The 20,577-nt window shown below is 40.4% G+C and overlaps 1 protein-coding gene across 1 annotated transcript in view; it reads right to left on the reverse strand.

The window, feature by feature from the left end:
- The window catches only part of LOC129699151 (low-density lipoprotein receptor-related protein 1-like), an 877,455-nt gene extending 860,944 nt beyond the window's left edge, over positions 1-16,511 (reverse strand). The window contains exons 1-2 of the mRNA XM_055638819.1: positions 16,502-16,511; positions 16,042-16,204 (exon numbers count right to left, since the gene is read on the reverse strand). Coding sequence (XP_055494794.1) covers positions 16,042-16,204; positions 16,502-16,511 — 173 coding nt within the window. The remainder of the gene's footprint in view (positions 1-16,041; positions 16,205-16,501) is intronic.
- Positions 16,512-20,577: the final 4,066 nt, after the last annotated feature.

The following is a 20,577-nucleotide window of genomic DNA, read 5'->3' on the forward strand; positions in this document are numbered from 1 at the left end:
CATGGGCAAGTATATTTTTTAAATGTGTTGAAAGTTTCTGCTTCTGCCACCTTTTCGGGCAGTGTATTCCAGAATTCTACCAACTTCTTGGTGAAAACATGTTTTCACATCTGCCTTCTCTGTTTCTTTTACTAATTGCAATAACATCTCTGCTTTTTAATATTTTAATTAAAGGAAATATGATTTTCCTCTATACTCTTTACTTTGTCCAGGCCTCCATGATTAAATGCACATCAAGTCTTTCCTCAAGTACAATCAACACCCTCCCACTCCCCTTTCCTCCCCTGTGTTCCATTTCTCCCCTCCCATTCCACCTATCTTCCTTCCTCTGGGTTCACAATTCGCACCTCTTCTATCCCTTTCTCACGCCTTCAATCTTTTCAGCTCTGGCCTATGTCCATCCCATTTCCTATCCAAAACCACCTCATTTGTATCCAACATTCAATCTACCAGGCTTTGTCCTACCCCTTTTCTCTTCTAATCTCCCCCCCCCCCCTCCCCCCCACACACCAACAATTTGGCTGAAGAAGGGTCCTGACCCGAAACGTTGGCTATCCATATTCACTAGAGATGATGCCTGACCTGCTAAGTTACTACTGCACTGTGTCTTTTTTTCTTCCCTCACTAGACTGGTTCAAAGAAAATAACTTGCTTATTCAATGTTTTCTCATCTCTCTCCTCTCTCTTTATACAACCTTATGGGCCTGTTCCACTTACACGACTTTTTCGCCGACTGCCGGCAGCCGTCATAGGTCGTTACAGATGGGCAAACATTTTCAACATGTTGAAAATTCAGCGGCGACCAGAAAGACGCTACAACTCTTTGGGCGACTGAGGAGACTACTCACGACCATACAGGCGACACCCTGGCGACATGTCGCAGGGTGAAGCCTGTATGGCTGTGATTAGTCGCCCAAAGAGTTGTACCTTGTTCTGGTCGCCGCTGGATTTTCAACATATTGAACATTTTCGGCGACCTGTGACGACCTCTGATGGGTGCCGGCAGTCGCCGAAAAAGTCGAGTAGGTGGGACAGGCCCATAACTCTATTGAACTCTCATCTTCGCAAATTTTCTCTGCACCTTCTCCAGTGCAAATTTCCTCTGCACCTTCTCCAGTGCAAATTTCCTCTGCAACTTCTCCAGTCTTATAAGACTGGAATGAAACTAAAGAAAATGATAGAGAAATCAGATAAATTTATCTTATGACAAAAATGTAACATTATCAAATAAAATGGCTAATCCAAGCTGGAAGAAAACTAAAAGTTTGGCTTTGTATTGTCGAACATTCATACGTGCATAATTGAAATTGTGGCTTGACTACTGTATAATTTGTACATTGTACTCATATTTTATAGCTGCCTTGAAGGACTATCTCACCCTAATTATAACACAGTAATTTATGTGAAGATTAACTAAAATGGGCAGATTTTCATTGTGCTCAACTGAGCAATATTGTCTGTATCCAAAATATGGAGATTGTTCAGCCATATATCTGGTCTAACTTTTAGCACTTGTCCTGTAAATGCAAACTTTTTTTTAGTCAAGTTGTGGGGAAACCTGAACTAGTTTCGTTGCACGCTGATTTTCATAAACACTGCAATGTAACCAAACGTATTAAAAGGTGACCAAAATGATTGGAAATGCACACTGCTTGCAGTAACATTTGAGCAATATATAAATCACATTTTAGCTAACTTGGTTCTGCAAGTTGGAGCAAGATTCCTTAACCTGAACCATATTTGCTTTCCCCTTTCAGAACGTTGAATGGATTACTCCCTTTGCAACTCCCAGCTCTGTTATTCCAACCCCATCCACTATTCCCTGTTGTATGTCAATAGCAGGTTGTGCAACACTTGTTATGTTGGGTCTTCCATTCTCTCTATACAGAGCCAAAACAGTGATTCCTGGTGAACAAGGGATTTTCCATGCACTTTCTCCCACTTGAGCGCACTGCATTTGGTGGTCACCATGTGGTCTTGTTTATGTTCGAGAAACCAAACCGTGATCAATTTACAGAGCACCTGCAATCATTCTGCAGAACTCCTGATATTCTGGTTGCCTGCCCTTTTATTTCACCATCCCACTCCCAATCCCTTTGCCCGTAGATTCCCACAAGGTTACAGCAAGGGTCAAAGCAAGCTCAAAGACCAACCCTTAGTTTTCTGATTGAGCACATTACCACTTGCAGGAGTCAATATCAAATTCCTCAACTTTAGCTAACCCAATTTTTACTTCACAAAGGTTTTAGAATCTGAAGTAGGGTCCCATTCTGAAATGTTATTTTCCATTTCCAGACACCGCCTGATCCACTAAGTTCCTCCAGCATGTTGATTTTTGCTAAGATTCCAGCATCTGCTGATTCGTATGTTTCCATTCTTGCTTGCTTTCTTTCTTTTTGTATAGGAACTACCCATTTTTGCCTGCCATTCCTTTTCACTTTTTCTTTTCTTTGTACAGCCTGGCCTGTGGGAATTGTCTTTGTTGACCAGACTGCATCACATGACACAAATTGGACAATCTTGGCAACACAATAGACAAGCAAAGAAGTTTTGTCTGTTCATCTCATCAACCATATTATTTCATCCAATCACCTTATCTATGTTTAAGAAAGAACTGCAGATGCTGGTTTAAATCGAAGGTAGACATAAAAAGCTGGTGTAACTCAGCGGGTGAGGCAGCATGTCTGGAGAGAAGGAATGGGCGACGTTTCAGGTCGAGACCCTTCTTCAGACTGATGTCAGGGGAGGGGGCGAGACAAAGATAGAATGTAGTCGGAGACAGTAAGACCAGTGGGAGAACTGGGAAGGGGAAGGGGATGGAGAGAGAAAGAAGGGCAGTCTGAAGTTAGAGAAGTCAATGGTCATACCGCTGGAGTGTAAACTCCTCCATTGTCAGAGTGAGGCCTAGTGCAAATTGGAGGAACAGCACCTCATATTTCCTTTGGGTAGTTTATACCCCAGTGCAATGAACATTGACTTCTCTAAATTCAGATAGCCCTTGCTTTCTCTCTCCATCCCCTTCCCCTTCCCTTTATACTATTCTTATAACAAATGTAAAGCACTTTGGCCAACGAGAGTTGTTTTTTAAATTTGCTATATAAATAAATGTGACTTGACTTGACTTAACTTCCCAGTTCTCCCACTAGTCTTACTGTCTCCGACTACATTCTATCTTTGTCCTGCCCCCCTCCCCGACATCAGTCTGAAGAAGGGTCTCGACCCAAAACATCGCCCATTCCGTCTCTCCAGAGATGCCTCACCCGCTAAGTTAATCCACCATTTTGTGTCTACCCTATCTATGTTTCTGTGTTTCTGTGTTTCTATCAGAGAAACTCCCTCTGTTTCACCCATCACACTTATCAACTTGAAGAAAGGTCCTGACCTAAAAAGTAGCCTATCCATTTCCTCTGCAGATGTTGCCTGACCAGTTGAGTAACTCCAGCTCTTTGTGTTTTACTCTCTAGTCTCTGCTACCTGGACTAAATTGTTTCTCTTTCCCAGTTCTGATTAATGTTAATTTTAAACATTTACAATTTGGCTTTCCACAGCAATTGTCCAGCATTTTCTGCTTTTGATTTCAGATTTCTAACATTTGCAGTTTTTTTGTGATTTTTATTTACTGATGAAAGATCTGAAATCAGTACATTTCTTCGGTCTTTTAGATGCTTGTACAAAACAAGTTATGTTACATTTGTTTAAACCTTATTCTGATATCTCTGTCATTTTGGAACTGGGCAAAAGGAAAACTCACGTTTAGCTGAGTGTTTAATTGAGCCGTTTCAACGAAGAAAGAGACCAGAGAACAAAACAAGAGAAATGAAATTTCCATCACGAGTATATCAGACAGAAGGTAAATTATTTCTCTGAAAACACAAAACATGGTAATCTCCAGACAATTTAGCCATTAGACAATTCCACGCATTTTCCAATAGGATATTGATACCCACTCTCGGCTGCGCCTAAGGCAATGACCTTACATTTTATTTTATAAAATAAAAGTTACAGTTAATATTTACTGCCTTGACAATAGAAACTATGCAAATGGAGTTTCAGAAAAGAGTGGGAAAATTTCCATTTTTATATTCAAGATTGTATTACTGCTGTGCAATCTGCAGGAACCAACAAATATACTTACTTTAAATTTCTACAAATTGGTCCTGCTTTTGCAAAATGACTCAATTTCCATGAATTACTGCAAATATGTGAAAATATAAGCGTCAAGGTCAATGTAAATGCAGGGCTGAGATTGGATTTGGAAGAGTAGAAGCAAGTGAAAAAATATATCCCTCCTCATCCCCTCTGAATGAGGATCATAGGAATTAAAATTGTCACATTTTCTTTCATCCATTCTCTCATCCAAAGAAGGTGGAATTGAAATTATCATCGGTGGGTGAAAGACCATCGCCGAGAACCTACGAAAATGGCTAAGGGGAAACAAAATGTTTTGGAGGAGGCGGGTGTCAGAGAGTGAAATGGCCACAATCATAGACAGCAGGAATTTTGGGACATGAAATGACCAAAGGTAAATAAAACTTAAAAGATGGAAATGTTGGGCAGATCAAATAATAAATAATAACTGGCATTTCGATTGGATGACCAAAGTTTTCTCACTGAATTGTGAAGGCCATCCTTTCCTGCCCATACAGAAATATTTAAAATTTAAAGTAAGCCATTTACATTTGGTAAAGAGGTTGATTTGAGATTTCATGGGCCCTTATGAAAATAAGTGTTAAAATTATGACACATGGGCTTTGACAATATTATCAACACAAACCTTTCCAAATAAATCTATAAGAAGGAACTGCAGATGCTGGTTTAAACCGAAGATGAACACAAAAACATAGAAACATTGAAAATAGGTGCAGGAGGAATCCATTCGGCCTTTCGATCCAGCACTGCCATTCATTGTGATCATGGCTTATCGAAAAAGCTGGAGTAAAAAGACTCCAGCCTTTTGTGTCGACCTTCCAAATCAATATTGTCCCCACTTTGGGTTGAATCGATTAATTATATCAAGAGGCAGCATAAGCAGCCCTTTGCCAATTGGTCTTACCAAATCCCTTAACTGTTTCTACTGGCTGGGGGATGTGGACATCCTTGATATATAGCACGGTGCAATTATTTTATTTGTTGAACTTTCCAATGTACACAAATGAATATTATTTTTTTAAAGAAAATTAATGGTTGAAAGCACATCATTAAAGGGTGTATAAAATCAAATCATAAGTGGAGGGAATAATTAGCACCAAATTTGTAATTTTACAGAATTCAAAGTGAATGTTGGTAATCATATATTTAGGGGCATAGTCAGAAGAGCTGCTGCTTTACAGCAACCGAGACTGTGTGGAGTTTGCACATTCTGCTTGTGACTGCATGGATTTCCATCAGATGCTCTGGTTTTCTCCCACATCCCAAAGATATGTGGGTTTGTAGGTTAATTGGCATCTATAAATTGCTCTGTAAATATTTAACAAACAAATCCCTTGTGTACAGGGAATGAATTTGAAAGTTAGATAACATAGAACAAGTGTAAATGGGCGATCAATGGGTGTGGAATCAGTGGGCCGAAATGCTTGTTTCCATGCTATATCTCTGAAATAAAATAACTAATTTTAGAGACACAAGGAACTGCAGGTGCTGGCTTACAAAGTGCAGGAAGAAGTTTGTGGGTCAGGTACCATCTCCGGAAAACACAAATAGGTGATGTATTGGGTCTGAAGAATGGTCTCAACCCGAAACGCCACCTCTGCATGTTCTCCGGAGATGTTGCCTGACTTGCTGAGTTACTCCAACAATTTGTGTCTAAACTAAATCATGATGTGTTGCAGGTACATGGCCTGGAAATATATAAAAAACACATTGGTTCCAATACCTTCCAATGCATGCCTAATAAATGTTAGAACGGCCAACTATCATTTTATCTGCATTCCTAATAATGGAATTTCTTATTCCCAAAATAATATTTGCTGCAAATATTGCATTTTTTTCTGTGCTTCATCTAGAACCATCAATATTGTATTAAAAGAGTCATTATTAATAAAACTTTGTGGGATAGAAGATCATTTTTCATTTTATTAATTAAACAGGTGATGGAGCAATGTGTGAACCTTTATCTTTGTTCCAAAATCCAGTTGTATTAAAGTTTTACAGTTTAACAGACTTCTGAACCAATCATGCCATTCACACCTATTTCTCAGGGGATGCTGCCATGTAACTCTTAACTCTACCTCTTTCAGTTATTCCATTATTAAGCAGAATAATTTTTTTTTACCACTTCAGAATGCACTCCAATCTTGCATCATTCTGCTGCTTTTCACGTATTTTGTTGTATTTATCATCACTGTATGTATACTGCTTTTGCAGTGAGCTTCATGTGAAAAAGAAATGTCATTGCACCCTTGGGTAAATGGCAATAAACTAATCTAAAACTAATTTGAATCTGAATCTTCACATTGGGAGTATCCACAGAGGACAACTTCTTATCCGGTCATTTAAAATCATTAAGTAAAAAGCACTCCCTTCCTTTTTTTCAGAGCCAGATTTTTTTTCCCTTCATCTTCAGACATAATTTTATAATCACATCATAATAATGGTCTGCCTTGAGTTTCACCGGGTATGCAACCTGGACGAGACTCAGTTGTCTTCATGCCAACACTAACCTTGTAAAGATCTGCAGATTGCCTTGTTCCAGGGCTCTTGGTTGCAGAGACTGTGCCTGAGGCATAAAAAGACTTTGCTGGCAAATTGGTTCTCAGCTGACACTGAGGTTCCATGTCGGGTAAATAATCTGATATGAGAGAAGGCTGCATTTAAGTCATATCTCCTCTGTGTACAGGAAGTTTGGGAAGACATTTCAAATGTGCATGATACCTGGAAATATATATATATTTTTTAAGTTTGTGTAATGGAAAAAAATGTCCTTATTATTAAAATATAAGGAAAGGCTAATATCTATATTACTAAAAGTCTGTTCTTGACCGGTTTTGGCCATCTGTGCTGCGATTTCCGAGAGAACTCCGCCACCTACGGCCATCATGTTTGGCCACCTTGCTCAGAGCCCCCCTCCGCAGTATGTGTGCCGAGGATTTTTCCAGTAGGTGAAAAATGACAGAGATATTAATGATTTTACAAAATTCCCCATTCTCTCTGCTGCCCCTGCTGGTGGCAGGGGGGAGGGACTATAAAACCAGGAAGTGATGTGCCTCAATCAGTGTCTGCAAGCTGGAGGAAGGCAGAGGGTCACGTTTATCTGAGCAGTGGATAACACTGAACACATGGATACTCAAATGTAAATGTCCTTACTGGTCTTTTTTGGTTCTAAAATGTTTTTTAGGTTCTCCCCCCTTCCCTCTCCCCACCCCCTCTCCTCCTCCCTCCTCCCCCCTCCTCCCCCCTCTCCCCTCTCCCCCTCTCCTCTTCCCCCCTCTCCTCTTCCCCCTCTTCTCTTCCCCCCTCTCCTCCCCCCTCTCCTCTTTCCCCCCTCTCCCCCCCCCCCCTTTCCTCTCCTCCCCCTCCTCTCTCTCCCTCTCCCGTCCTCTTGTCACCCCTACTCTCCCCCCCCCCCTCTCCCCTCTCCTCCCTCACTCTCACCCTCTCTCTCTCTCCTCCCCCTCCTCCCCCACCTTCCCACCTCACCACCCCCCCTCTTATCCTCCTCTCCACACCCCTATCCCTCTTGCCCCTCTCTCTGTGTCTCTGTCTCTCTCTCTCTGTCTGCCCCTTCTCTCTCTGCCCTCACTCTCTACCCCCACCCACCCCCCGCCCCTCTCTAGATGTGACTGTAAGTTGGGAGCTATGCGTCAGTTGATTGGTGGTTATGGGGTAAAAGGAGCAAATTAATAATATTAATATAATATCAAGGGGGTAATTAGTGTGAGTGCGGGGGGGGGGGGGGGGGATAGTTAGTGTGTGTGACGCTGCGTGCTGCCTCCCCCCCCCCCCCCCCACAACTGCACGTTGGGGGAACAGACCCAACGGGTCTGCACTTGTTCTAGTATAAAATATAAATCCTTTGTAGGTTAATTAAGTACAAATAAAATAAAAATTTCCCATTCTCTCTGATGGTGGCAGGGGGGAGGGACTATAAAACCAGGAAGTGGTGTGCCTCAATCAGTGTCTGCAAGCTGGAGGAAGGCAGAGGGTCACGTTCCTCTGAGCTGTGAATAACACTGAACACATGTCTATTCAAATGTGAGTGTCCTTAGTGGTTCTAAAACGCTTGCAAAATGTGTCTCTTTTGGTTCTAAAATGTTTTTTTTTTAGTTCTCCCCCCCCCCCCCCCCCCCCCCCCCCCCCCCCCCCCCCCCCCCCCCCCCCCCCCCCCCCCCTCCCCCCCCCCCCCCCCCCCCCCCCCTTCTCCCCCCCCTCCCCCCCTTCCCCTTACCTATTCCATCAATTGGATCCCCAAAATTCAGATTTATCAACCAAGATAAAACTTTTGTTGTCCATGTTGACCTAAGCTGATTCTGTCCTGTCATCACAGTGTTTTACAATGACTGGCAATTCTCTCCAACCTCCACCTCCCCACCCACCCAACCTAGACAGAGTTGGCAATTTCCGGTTTTCACTCACTTTTCTGTCTTTTTAAAGAGTTGGGTTACATTTGCCACCCTTTGATCTGTAAAATTTTGGAAAATGATAAGAAATTATCTGCAGGACTGCAGAATTTTAATTTGCTGGTTATGTGATCACTTTTCTTTGTTTATTGTAATGCTGTTTAATGTGTTTGCAGTCCAGTGGTGATACTTCACAAGGTTGGCACCTCATGTTTAGGTTTGACCAGTAACTGTCCTAGTATGCCCTTCCATATTCAGCATTAAACCAGAGATAGAACTAATGGTAAAGTAGGGATAAAGTGGGTTAAATTGATAATTTTGTGCTGATTATTACTGATGATTTTTATTATTTTTGGTTCAGATTATTAACCAGAATTAAATTGGCCATTGCTATAGTAATATGGCACAGGATACAAAGGATACAAAGGACATTTATTATCACATACACCAAATGGTGTAGTGAAATTTGACTTGCCAATGCAGCACACGAATAAGACACAACATTAATGAATTTAACACCATAAAAAACATCCCCCCACAATGGTTCCCACTGTGGGGAAAGGCAGCAAAGTCCAGCCCCATCCTCTGTTCGCCCATAGTCGGGCCTATTGTGGCCTCCGCAGCCATTCAGATGTTTTCAGGCCCTCTTGCTGGAAAGCTGGAACTCCGGCGTCGGGTGAACACTCCTCAGCGGCTTGGAAATGTCTGGAGCGGCCGCTTCATCCCCGGAGACCGCGGTACGCGCTGGCTGGAGCTCCGACTCTGGCGATCTCCGATCCCAGGCTCTACAATGTTTTAAAACCAGCGCTGCCCGCGGCTGGACGCCCGCTGCCACAGCTCCGCGGATGTTAAAGTTGGCGGCCACAGCACTCCGGAGCCCACTGCACAGTGACCCGGTAAGGCATCGCCCGTTCCGTGATGGCGTCCCTGCGCTGCGCCGCCGCCAAAGCTGCAGTCCCGGCTGGTCCCGACAGGAAAGGCCGTTCCAGTCCTATGGTAGGCCGCGAGGAGGGGGGCAAAGAAGCAGCTCGGAGGGAAGCTGCCTCTCCGACCAGGTAGGCACTAGGAAATAAAGTTTCCCCCTTCCCCTCCCCCTACCCACCACATACAAGACTAGAAGACCTCCAAAACAAACACTTTAACTCACTAAAAATAAAACTTTTTACCCTTATGGACCATTATCAATTTGGAATTTAACTCTATATTTTGGACTCACAGATAGTAATTTGGAGATTTTCATCTCGAGTTACATTGCTGATTTAGATATAAAAAATAATAATTTTGATTCATGGCATTTCTGGTTACAACATCATTTTTTTCTAGTTCCAATGTGAAACATGTGAAATATTTAACCAAAGGTTAACACCAAAATAAAACAATTTCACATGGGGACAAATGGCAAAGAACACAATTCAAACCTGAACTTGGAGATGAGCCAGACCCTGCATGACTTCCGGGAATGAAGAAATAGCAGATGCTGTGACGTGGAAAATCTTTGAAAGAACATATGGTTCTTCCTGATTGCTTAAAAGTGTTCACTCATTTTATGTGATACCCAAGTGAGTGAAAATGAATTGTTTGTATCTTCAATTTAAAATGTGACATCCAGCTCAAGAGATATTCTTAAACCTACAGGTGCATTTGCACATTGAGGTGTGATTTGTATTTTAAAAGAGCTAAAGCATTTCCTGACAAATGGTTGGTTGCAATCGTTCAACTTGCACAAATTAAGAAATTTGCTGGGAGAATTATCCACTGCTTAATTGCATTGACTGAATCAAATTTGCTTTCTGCTTAAATGAAATGCCAGAACAAATTAAAAGTTCATTAGAAGGAAGAGATTATAGGCAAGGCAATAGACAATAGACAATAGGTGCAGGTAGGCCATTCGGCCCTTTGAGCCAGCACCGCCATTCAATGTGATTATGGCTGATCATCCACAATCAGTATCCAGTTCCTGCCTTCTCCGCATATCGGCTGACTCCACTATCTTTAAGAACCCTATCTAGCTCTCTCTAGAAAGTATCCAGAGAACCGGCCTCCACTGCCCTCTGAGGCAGAGAATTCCACAGACTCACAATTCTCTGAGTGAATTGTCAACCATCAGAGTGGGTGAATCAATTTGATTGCATCATTAGGTTTGTTGTTAAAGACACACTGAAAATATCAAAAATGGTTGACAAACAAGAGGTAATTAAGAAGCATATTTTATCAGGCCTTGCTCAATAGGAGCTGATGTCAATAATTATTTTACAAAGTTAAATAAAAATAATTTTGGAAGACAGATTAAAAATAAAATCACAAATGGTCAGAAAGTAAATAAGTAAAGAAACAATGGTTTTAAACGGTCTTAATTTGAAATTATTGGCAGCAAATATCTGCTGTTTGGGAGAACATGGAAGGAATTTGAACTCTTGTACATTTGTTTCATAGTCTGGTATTTCAATGTGAAGGAGGAAAATCTGATCTGCGTGTCAAGAAAAAATACGTCCCCGATGCTCAGCTGCTGAAGATAATGAAAGGTCAAACCTTAAACCCATGAGAATTGCAGAGTTGAGTTTTAGCTGAGCTTGCTGATCCCATTAGGTTGTGGGGCCTCAAGTAATTGACCTCTTCAAGCTCAGAAAAGTAAAGACAGCTATAATTTCCAGCTTTGATACGGACTAGCAATATGTTCTGCCACTGGATACGAGTGAACATCAGATGAACTTCAGGCTTGGCTAATGTCTTGCTTCCTCATTAGACGTCAAATATCCCAACTATATTTGCTTCACATAACAGCAGAGTAACAGGAGCAGAGATAGGCCAGTTCACCCCTTAAGCCTGCTCTGTCAATCATTAAGATCATGGCTCATTCAATCTTGCCGTCAATATGACTTACCATTCCTTACCATTTCCCATACCCCTTGATTACCGTGTTGTTTAAATGTTTGTCCATCTCCATTGACAACATTCAATGACAGTGATGAATATGTGGAATGTTTTGCCACAGAAGGCTGTGGAGGCAGTCAATGGATATTTATAATGCAGAGATAGATAGATTCTTGATTAGTACAGATGTTGGAGGTTATGGGGAGAATGCGGGAGAATGGGGTTAGGAGGAAGAGATAGATCAGCCATGATTGAATTACAGAGTAGACTTGATAGCCTAATTCTACTCCTATCACCTATGACCTTTGGGTAGAGAATTCCAACGCGTAATGATCTCTTCAAGGGTCTGATTGTTTGCGTGATTTGTTAATCAATTTCAGTGGACAGTTAAAATCAATCAAGTTTTTTTCTGGGTCAAAAAGCATATCCAGACAGCATTTGGTAAAAAAGAGGTAAGTGTTTCTGAAAAAGAGGTATTGACTGATAGTGAAGGACATTGAGAGGATTCTGACTGTAATATATGCATGTAGATTGTTGTTTGAGATTTTGAACCATTGCATGAGATAAATGCAAAGCTTCAATCGGGAATGAGGAGAAAAATTGAAATTTAATTGTGGGGTCATGATATATTTTGGAAAAAGTCAGTCAGAATTTGAGTAGTGGATGAGAGAACAGATGGATGGAGGAATGAGTGATTGTGACCAGGCTTGGATGGTCAGCTACATATCGGTTTGGCTTATGTGTGGTGTCAGGATGAAAAACTATGTGTCAATGTGTGTGCTTTATGAAGAGGCATATGTGGAGAGAGTTTCGAATAAAATATAGTGGGAAAAACAAATTACCCCCAGGATATGATTTAGTTTAAGTTTAACGATATAACATGGAAACATGCTCTTTGCATCGCCAAATCCATGCCGACCATTGACTACCCATTCACACTAGTTATTCCACTACACACTAGGAACAATTTACAGGAGCCAATTAGCCTAGAATCCTACACGTCTTTGAGATGTGGGAGGAAACCGGATCACCCAGAAGAAACCAAGGCGGTGACAGGGAGAACATGCAAAATGCACACAGACACCACTTTGATACTGTGAGGCAGCAGCTTGGCCGCTGTGCTACTGTGTGACCCACTACACATTGTGTTTTCTAATGTAATAGAAATAAATGCTGTTGAAACAAATCAACCTTTTCACTCATTTTGGGCTCATCCTAAGAGCACTTTACTGGATGGAAAAGTTCCACATATTTACTGACAAAGTAGCATTGACAGCATGTTTATAAAATGATTCCCTCTTCTTCAATTCCCCCCTCTCTAATCTTCTGTTAGGTCACTCTTCAGCCACTGTCACTCCAAAGAAAACCATCCATTTTTTCTAACCAATATTTTAGAGTGTTTTCATTAAAGTTTTGGCTAGTTGCAACACCAAGACCAAGGAAAATAATAGTATATTTGTACCTAATCTATTTTCTTACATCTCACTGCTCTGTCACTTCGGAATTTGATTTTTTTAAAGTGATAAGTTTGCACTTCTGATTTGGACTTTTGTTTCATCATGATGACCCATTCAAACACATAATCTTCAGCAATGGCAAAAGTGCTAATTGCAACATATGGTCACTCAATATGACACTTGCAACTCAGATATGGTACATCCAGAGACCTGAAGATAGTGAGATATCATAGAAAAGTTGTCTGCAGCCAGGAAATGAGAAGAAAGGAGTCTTGGTAGCCACTGAGATTTTCATTATGTTACTCTACCTTAGATGGAGATGGGGTTACACAACATAATGCTTACACATAGGCAGGTCTAGTTGAAAATATATATAAAATGTTGCAAAGTATGAGAGATATCATGGAATTGATGACCAATTCTGGTTTACCACTGAGTGGCAGAGTGGTTTAGCGAGAAAAGCTGCTCTCTCAGCACCAGAGACCCAAATTCAACCATGATCTTGGGCACTGCTTGTGTGGAACCTACAGATTTTCCTTAGAATATAAAATGTAGAGCATAGAACTGTACAACCACACAAACAGGGCCTTTGGTCCACAACATATGTGCTGAACATAATGCCAGGTACATCTCTTAACTACTTTAACATAATCCATATCCCTCCATTCCCTGCATATCTCTTGGCTGCTAACTATTTTAATCCTACTTCCCTTATTGACCTGTCTGCCCTGGGCTTCCTCCATTACCAGGGTGTGTCCACGTGCAAACTGGAGGAACAGCACCTCATATTCTGCTTGGATAGTTTACAACACATTAGTGGGAAGATTTAATTCTCCATTTTTTGGTAACTAATCTACAAACAACCCCCGCCCACCCACTCTTTTTTCCTTATCTCTTCCCTGTGCCCCAACTTGATGCACACCAATTTCTCTCCATTCCTTTTACAACACCCCTCCCCCACCCCCGCTAGTCCGCTTCCACCTATATTCCGTCCTCTTACTGTGCCTTGGAATTTACCAGAGTCTTCTGATGTTTTGATGGCTAAGCTGGCCTACATATTCCTACATATTCATGGGCAGAGCTGATATGTTTCATGCCACATGATCTCGTTGTAGAAGGACTTTTTCACTATCTCTTATCCCCATGAAACTTGCCAGCCATTTCTGGAAAGTTGCTGCTGTAAGGATTATTAAAATTAAGTCCTTATTTTCTTATATATCAGCAGCAATCAGTGCTGGAGACCGATCACATTGCTTGGAATAAGTGGCTCACTAGCTATAAAAATGCATGATGTTAAAGCTCACATGATTCCTATGAAATTTTAAAAGACCTTGTGATTGTTTCTGGATCGGCTCCAGATATGGTATAGAGGCCAGTGGATTTAGTGATTAGTCAGAAGACCTTTGAATTAGGCTTACTGTACTATATGCTGCGAGCAGATGTCAAATTGCCATTATTTTATCATTCACCACCTTTGTAACTGGACTGCACTATCAAAATCTTTAAGAATAAAATCCCAATACTGTTTTTAAGAAAGGAAACAATAATGCAATTTTTTCTAAGTTTATGGCATTTATGTTTTTAGCAGAAAACATAGAACTTGCAATAAACATTGAGCAGTGCAACCCAGTCACAGGACTTTGTGCCCATTATGTGTGCACCCACATGCCACAAATCTAACTAATAGCATCTGCCTGTCTGTGTCCTTCTATTGCACACCTGTTTACATGTCTTTCCAAGTGCCCTTTAAAAATTGATATCTGCTTTTACCACCTCCCCTTGCAGCACTTTCCAGCTCTATATAAAAACAAAATCACTTGCTTCTTAAATTTTCTTTAAACTTTCCCACTCTCACGTTTAACCTGCACCCTCTAGTATTTGTTACTTCCATCCTGAAAATATAATTGTTCTTCGTTGTCAGTTCAAATGAAACATTAACCTATTTGAAGAAGGGTCCCAACTCAAATTGTCACATGTCCATGTTCTCCAGAGATGCTGCCTGACCCATTGAGTTACCCCGGCACTTTGTATCTTTTTAAAAAACATCTTTGTAGGGTTTTATTTTGCAGTTTTCAGAAATATTTTTGAATTGCAAGAGAACAGTGATCTGGGAGCAGGTCTGAGTGAGGAGAAATGGAGTTATCTTAAACAGAGGAAATTGAATATCTGGTATGAAACTGCCTTCAGCTTGTTGCCAGGTGGGTCTGAGGGTCACACTTCATCACCGCTGTCATTTTACTGAGATTGTACCAGTTCTATCACACATTTTATTACCACTAGATTCTTCTGCCAAAACCATTTGCAGGGTGACTGTTACTAGTGGCAGATCTTCAGGGGATGCAAGGTACACAGACAGAGAGTATGATATATATGAGCAAAATTAGTTGGTGTGAGGAATAATGTATTGCAGTAAATATATTTGAAGATAGAATAAGTGAGCTAGGTGATTACACATTGGAATCTGAGCTCATCATTTTACTTGCTTCATTAAACCTGTTTATAAACATTCGATCCACAAAACAGGACATTATTCTCCTGCTTCTGACAATTTCCAGCCTTGACCTCTGCATTTTGCCTGCAAACAAATTGTTCCTTTCATAATGGAACAATATATTCCCCTAGGCTTCAACAGAACATTCAGAGAGCCACAGCATCTGAAATCTATTCTGTCAATTCTTCTGTGCTCCATTTCTATTATTTGTTCCATTAAATACTGGAGCTCAAAATTACTCTCCCATGTCATCTTCTTGCATAGTCAAGCTTGTTGGCTGGGAAACCCAATAATAATATGGTTTCCCTTGCACTACTAGATGACTCCGACTCCCCCCCCCAATAGGTTTGCCATTTCCTTTTATTGGCTGCACAAAATGCATATGGTCCCCATTAAGCAAGTTTCACTGATAAAGTTAACTAAAGTATGCTGAGACCTCATTGTACACAAAGGATGCTTCAATCCATCAAATACCATCCAATGATCAACTGGTTCTTACTCCTAAATAACTTGATGACTACTTTCAATTAAAATTCAATAGAAATAAATGTATTTCATCCAAAAGCCAAAGTCTGACTTTATATTTAATATACATTTGGAGATGGAATCCACCAATGTCTCAAGCTGCTTGCAGAAAATTGTATAGAATATGAATAAATAATCTTACCCCATGGCTGGGTCGAGTGCAATTCCTTTGGGATTGTGCAGTTCCAGATCTAGTAGAGTAATGCAAGTAACCCCATTTTGATTGCACACAAATATTCGGTCACTGACATCATCCGCAAAGTAATAGTTTCCAGTAAGCCAGTCTAAAGCCATTTGTTCCACATCTGCCAAAGGAAAAGTAACGCATTAGATCAGAAACACAAGACAATTTAGTGGTTGGTTGACTGCTGTGCAAGAAAGATTCTATATCCTTTCATGCCCGCAAATATATTTAAGTATCTTGGCCTGATTTTCAGCTAACTGAGCAAAATATATTTTTTGATAACGTATGTAATCCTCTCCATCAGCAATACAGAGCTTTGATCTTTGTTCATTATTCAATGTCTGGTTTTCAACTGCTACAAACACGCAAGTTCAAATCATAATAAAAAAATCGTAAAGCATCTAACATTCAATTTTACCGAGAAACATTCCTCCATAAATTCTCTCTCTGTTAACATGGAAATTTTAACAATTCAATTAAAAAATCTTTAAGGATTTTCTTGAACTTGTCAGTGGATTGACCTTTGCTTTTGTTTGACAAATGCAAGAAATGAGAATCAGTGAAGACAAACTTGCTATTATTACTTTTGGGCCTTTCTATCTTCAGTGCTCTCTTTTTCTACCAGGTTTGATTCAAACAGTATTCACTTTTATTCAAAATTGTGTTTTTATACAAAATGGAAAGAATATAACTTTTTTTTACAAAGATGATTGTGTTTGCTACAGCTGAGGATATCTATTTATTGTCCTTGCTAATTTCAGGAAATATATATTCATCAATTCACTAAGGAGTAAGAAGAAACAGAAACAAGGCTATTATTCTATTTTTAACAGTTAAATGGAATTCTGTTTGAAAATGTTGACGTTATAGAGGACCTTTCGTTCCTTACCATGAATGTGAGAAAGATGTTAGTGCTGTACCTACTCTCACAGGAGGGAACCTAAATGTAGATGTTCACAAATGACAACGCAGTTTCATGAAATTTACAAGAAATAAAATAAAGAGAGAGAAATAAGAGAATGACATTGAAAGTAGAAAAAAATACATTAGTCAAGGGGCTGTCCCACTTGGGTGACCTAATTGGCGAGTTTAGAAGAGTTTGAAAAAAATAACATGCTGAAGACCTCCTTCGACCATGTAGAAGACCTCCTTCGACTATGTTGAAGACCAGCTTCGACTAGCTACGACTAGCTACGACTAACTTCGGGAAAATTGGACACCAAATAGTGGAGAGTGAAGACGACCTCCTTCGATCTCCTCCTTCGACCTCCCTTCGACCTCCCTTCGACTATGATGAAGACTATCTACGACTACCTTTGACTACCCTCGATTATGTACGACTAACATGCTGACCTACTACGACTAAACCTACAAGTAAAAAAAGTATCTATTTTTTCTATGGCGACCTTTTTTTACTTGCGGGCATTTTTAAACATATTGAAAAAAATGCCACGACCTAGCTGAGGCCTTGAGCACGCGGAGGCCACTCTCGATCATGAAGGAGAGTTACATAGACCTCCTACGACCTCGTGTTGACCATGCTGCGAGTATGGGTTGAGGGCAAACTCGCCAGAACTCGCAGATTAGATCGCCGAAGTGGGACAGACCCTTTAGTCAATGGATATAGACACAAAATGCTGGAGTAACTCAGTGGGATTGGCAACATCTCTGGAGAGAAGGTATGGGTGACGTTTCAGGTCACGACCTTTCTTCAGACTGAGAGTCAGAGGAGAGGGAAACTGGAGATATCGGCGTAAGGTGTGAAAACAATAGTTCATCTCCCTTGGATTTTTGGCATGGTCAAGTGTTAAAAACTTCAGTAACTTTTATAGTTTGGGCGCAGCACTCAATTCATGAAAGATGTGGTCCTCATGGAAGATCTTATATTTTTCCAAGCAATACTCTTGACTAGACATAATCCTATCGTTTCTATATTTTTGTCAGATCTCAGCCGTAAACGATTGGTGGCATTTTACTTCCTGGCAAATCCCTGTTTAATCAAGTTATACATAGAAAGTGTTCAGAAATAAAAAAGGCATTGCACCTTGTCTCAATCATTAAGATGTTGCAAGTTTTTAGCCTATGCCTGCCAATTGGTTCATTTCCTGACAGACATATTAATTCTATTTTAATTTCTATTTAATAAAGTAGTAACAATTTATCTGTACTTAAATTGTCTATGAACCTTGGAGTCACAGGAGGCACATAACAGAATCAAGCCCTTTGGCTTGATACGTCCATGTGAAACATCAACCACCCATTCACATGAATCCTACGTGAATGCCATTTTTTGTTCTGCACACATCCTCCCGCAAATTATACCACTCATCTACACACTGAGAACAATTTACATTTTACTGAACAACCTACACAACTTTGAGATGTGGGAGGAAACTGGAGCACCTAAAGGAAACCCACCTGATCACAGGAAGAACTTGCAAACTCAATACATATAGTGACCGAGATCAGGATTGCACTGGTTCTCTGGTGCTATGAGGAAGTGTTTTAAAAGGAAATCTGTTCCTCTGTACAGCCCTTTCTAAAATATATATTTAATTCATGTTATACTGAAAAATAAACACAAATACATTTATTACCCTGCCAGATTATTTAATCATGGAAGGTTATGGGAACTTCTCTAAGTCATAAGTGATCGCTGAAAGTGAAAACTAGATATTATTCAGATTATGTAGTGGGAAAATAGGTTTGTAACCCATATGTTATTTCTCACAGGACATGACCAAATACACTATTTGTTTCTAAAAACCAATAAAAGCAATCTAACTTTTGAAGCCCAATTAATTACTCCTTCACTTTTGTGTTTTAATTTTCAAATTGTGTCTGCTACCTTCTGCTGGTAAATGTTCACACAATCAGGCTATGCAGGTGTCCATAAAGTACAATTATGGTGTTCCTAATGCAAGGAAGAGCCCTTCAGAATGCAACAGAGTCAATGTTCCTGACTGAAACTTTTACTAATGACCCGCTTTCAAGATAAAAAGGGATTTATTTAAATTTAATTCAGTAAGAGATTGTCAAGTATGGTATCCGTCGGAATAAGTTTCTGAAAAAAAAGAAACTCTGATGAAAGAATTTTTAGTCTCTTAACATGAAAAAAGATATTAATGAGTTTGAGCAGACATAATGATTCAGTTCAAATTATAATTGGTGGATTTTGCTAGCTAATGCTGACAGTTCCAAATGGAACCGGAGACATTTAGTCGTTTAAATTATATTTAATTCAGGAACTTCTCCACGAGAACAGTCCAATGTAGAAGTCTTAGACATATAGATAGGTTTGGAACACCATTAGTTCCAAATGGCACATGGAGTAAATCTTCGGGACATAATCTACCCGATTGGGGTGGGTGATTGCAACCTTCATGTGGTCTGCTCTGCTTCGACAAATGCTATCAACTTGGTGTGCACAATCAAATAAGATGATATAGCACAAGTTGTCCTACAACTTTAGGCTATGCATGCCATACGCAAGAACCTTGTAAACCTACGCTGCACTTCCTCAACAGCAAGAAAGTCCTTCCTCAAATTAGAGGACCAGATCTGCACACAATACTCCAGGTGTGGTCTCACTAGGGCCCTATACAACTGCAGAAGGACCTCTTTTCTCCTAGACTCAAATCCTCTTATTGTGAAGGCCAACATGCCATTCGCTTTCTTCATTGCCTGCTGTACCTGCATGCTTACATTCATTGACTGATGAACAAGGACCCCAGATCCCATTGTACTTCCCTTTTCCCAATTTGACACCATTTAGATAATAATCTACCTTCCTGTTTTTGCTACCAAAGTGGATAACCTCACATGTATCCACATTAAACTGCATCTGCCATGCATCTGCCCATTCACCCAACCTGTCTAGGTCATCCTGCATTCTCATAGCATCCTCCTCAGTGGGATTTAGCCCTAAGAGCTAAATCTAACTCCCTCTTGAAAACATCCAATGAATTGGCATCCACTGCTTTCTGTGGCAGAGAATTCCACAGATTCAAAACTCTCTGGGTGTAAAAAGTGTTTCCTCATCTCAGTCTTAAATGGCTTACCCCTTATGACCTCAGAATGTTGATAGCTGCCAATACTATTAGGTGGATTTTACCAGGTGTCAAAGCTTTCAGAGAAAGTTAGAGGTGAGGTTTCCAACATAATATATTAGAAGTGTGCATTGCAGAAAGAAAACAATTGCATTAATTATGTCCCTGCCATGACTCAGGTTGCACAGCTGGGTTCTGGGATGCTTTGAGCTAGCACAACTTAGAGATACAGTTCAAAAGCTGGCCCTTCGGTCCACGTCGACCAGCAATGACTCTATAGACCAACATTATCCAACACACTAGGGATAATTTACAATTTTACCAAAGCCAATTAACCTACAAATCTCCACTTCTTTGGTGTGTGGGAGGTAACCGAAGCACCTGGAGAAAACCCATAAGATCACAGGGAGAACATGCAAACTCTGTACAGACAGCACCTAAAGTC

Source organism: Leucoraja erinacea, chromosome 7 (assembly GCF_028641065.1).
Source record: "Leucoraja erinacea ecotype New England chromosome 7, Leri_hhj_1, whole genome shotgun sequence".
Classification (NCBI taxonomy): Eukaryota; Metazoa; Chordata; class Chondrichthyes; order Rajiformes; family Rajidae; genus Leucoraja; species Leucoraja erinaceus.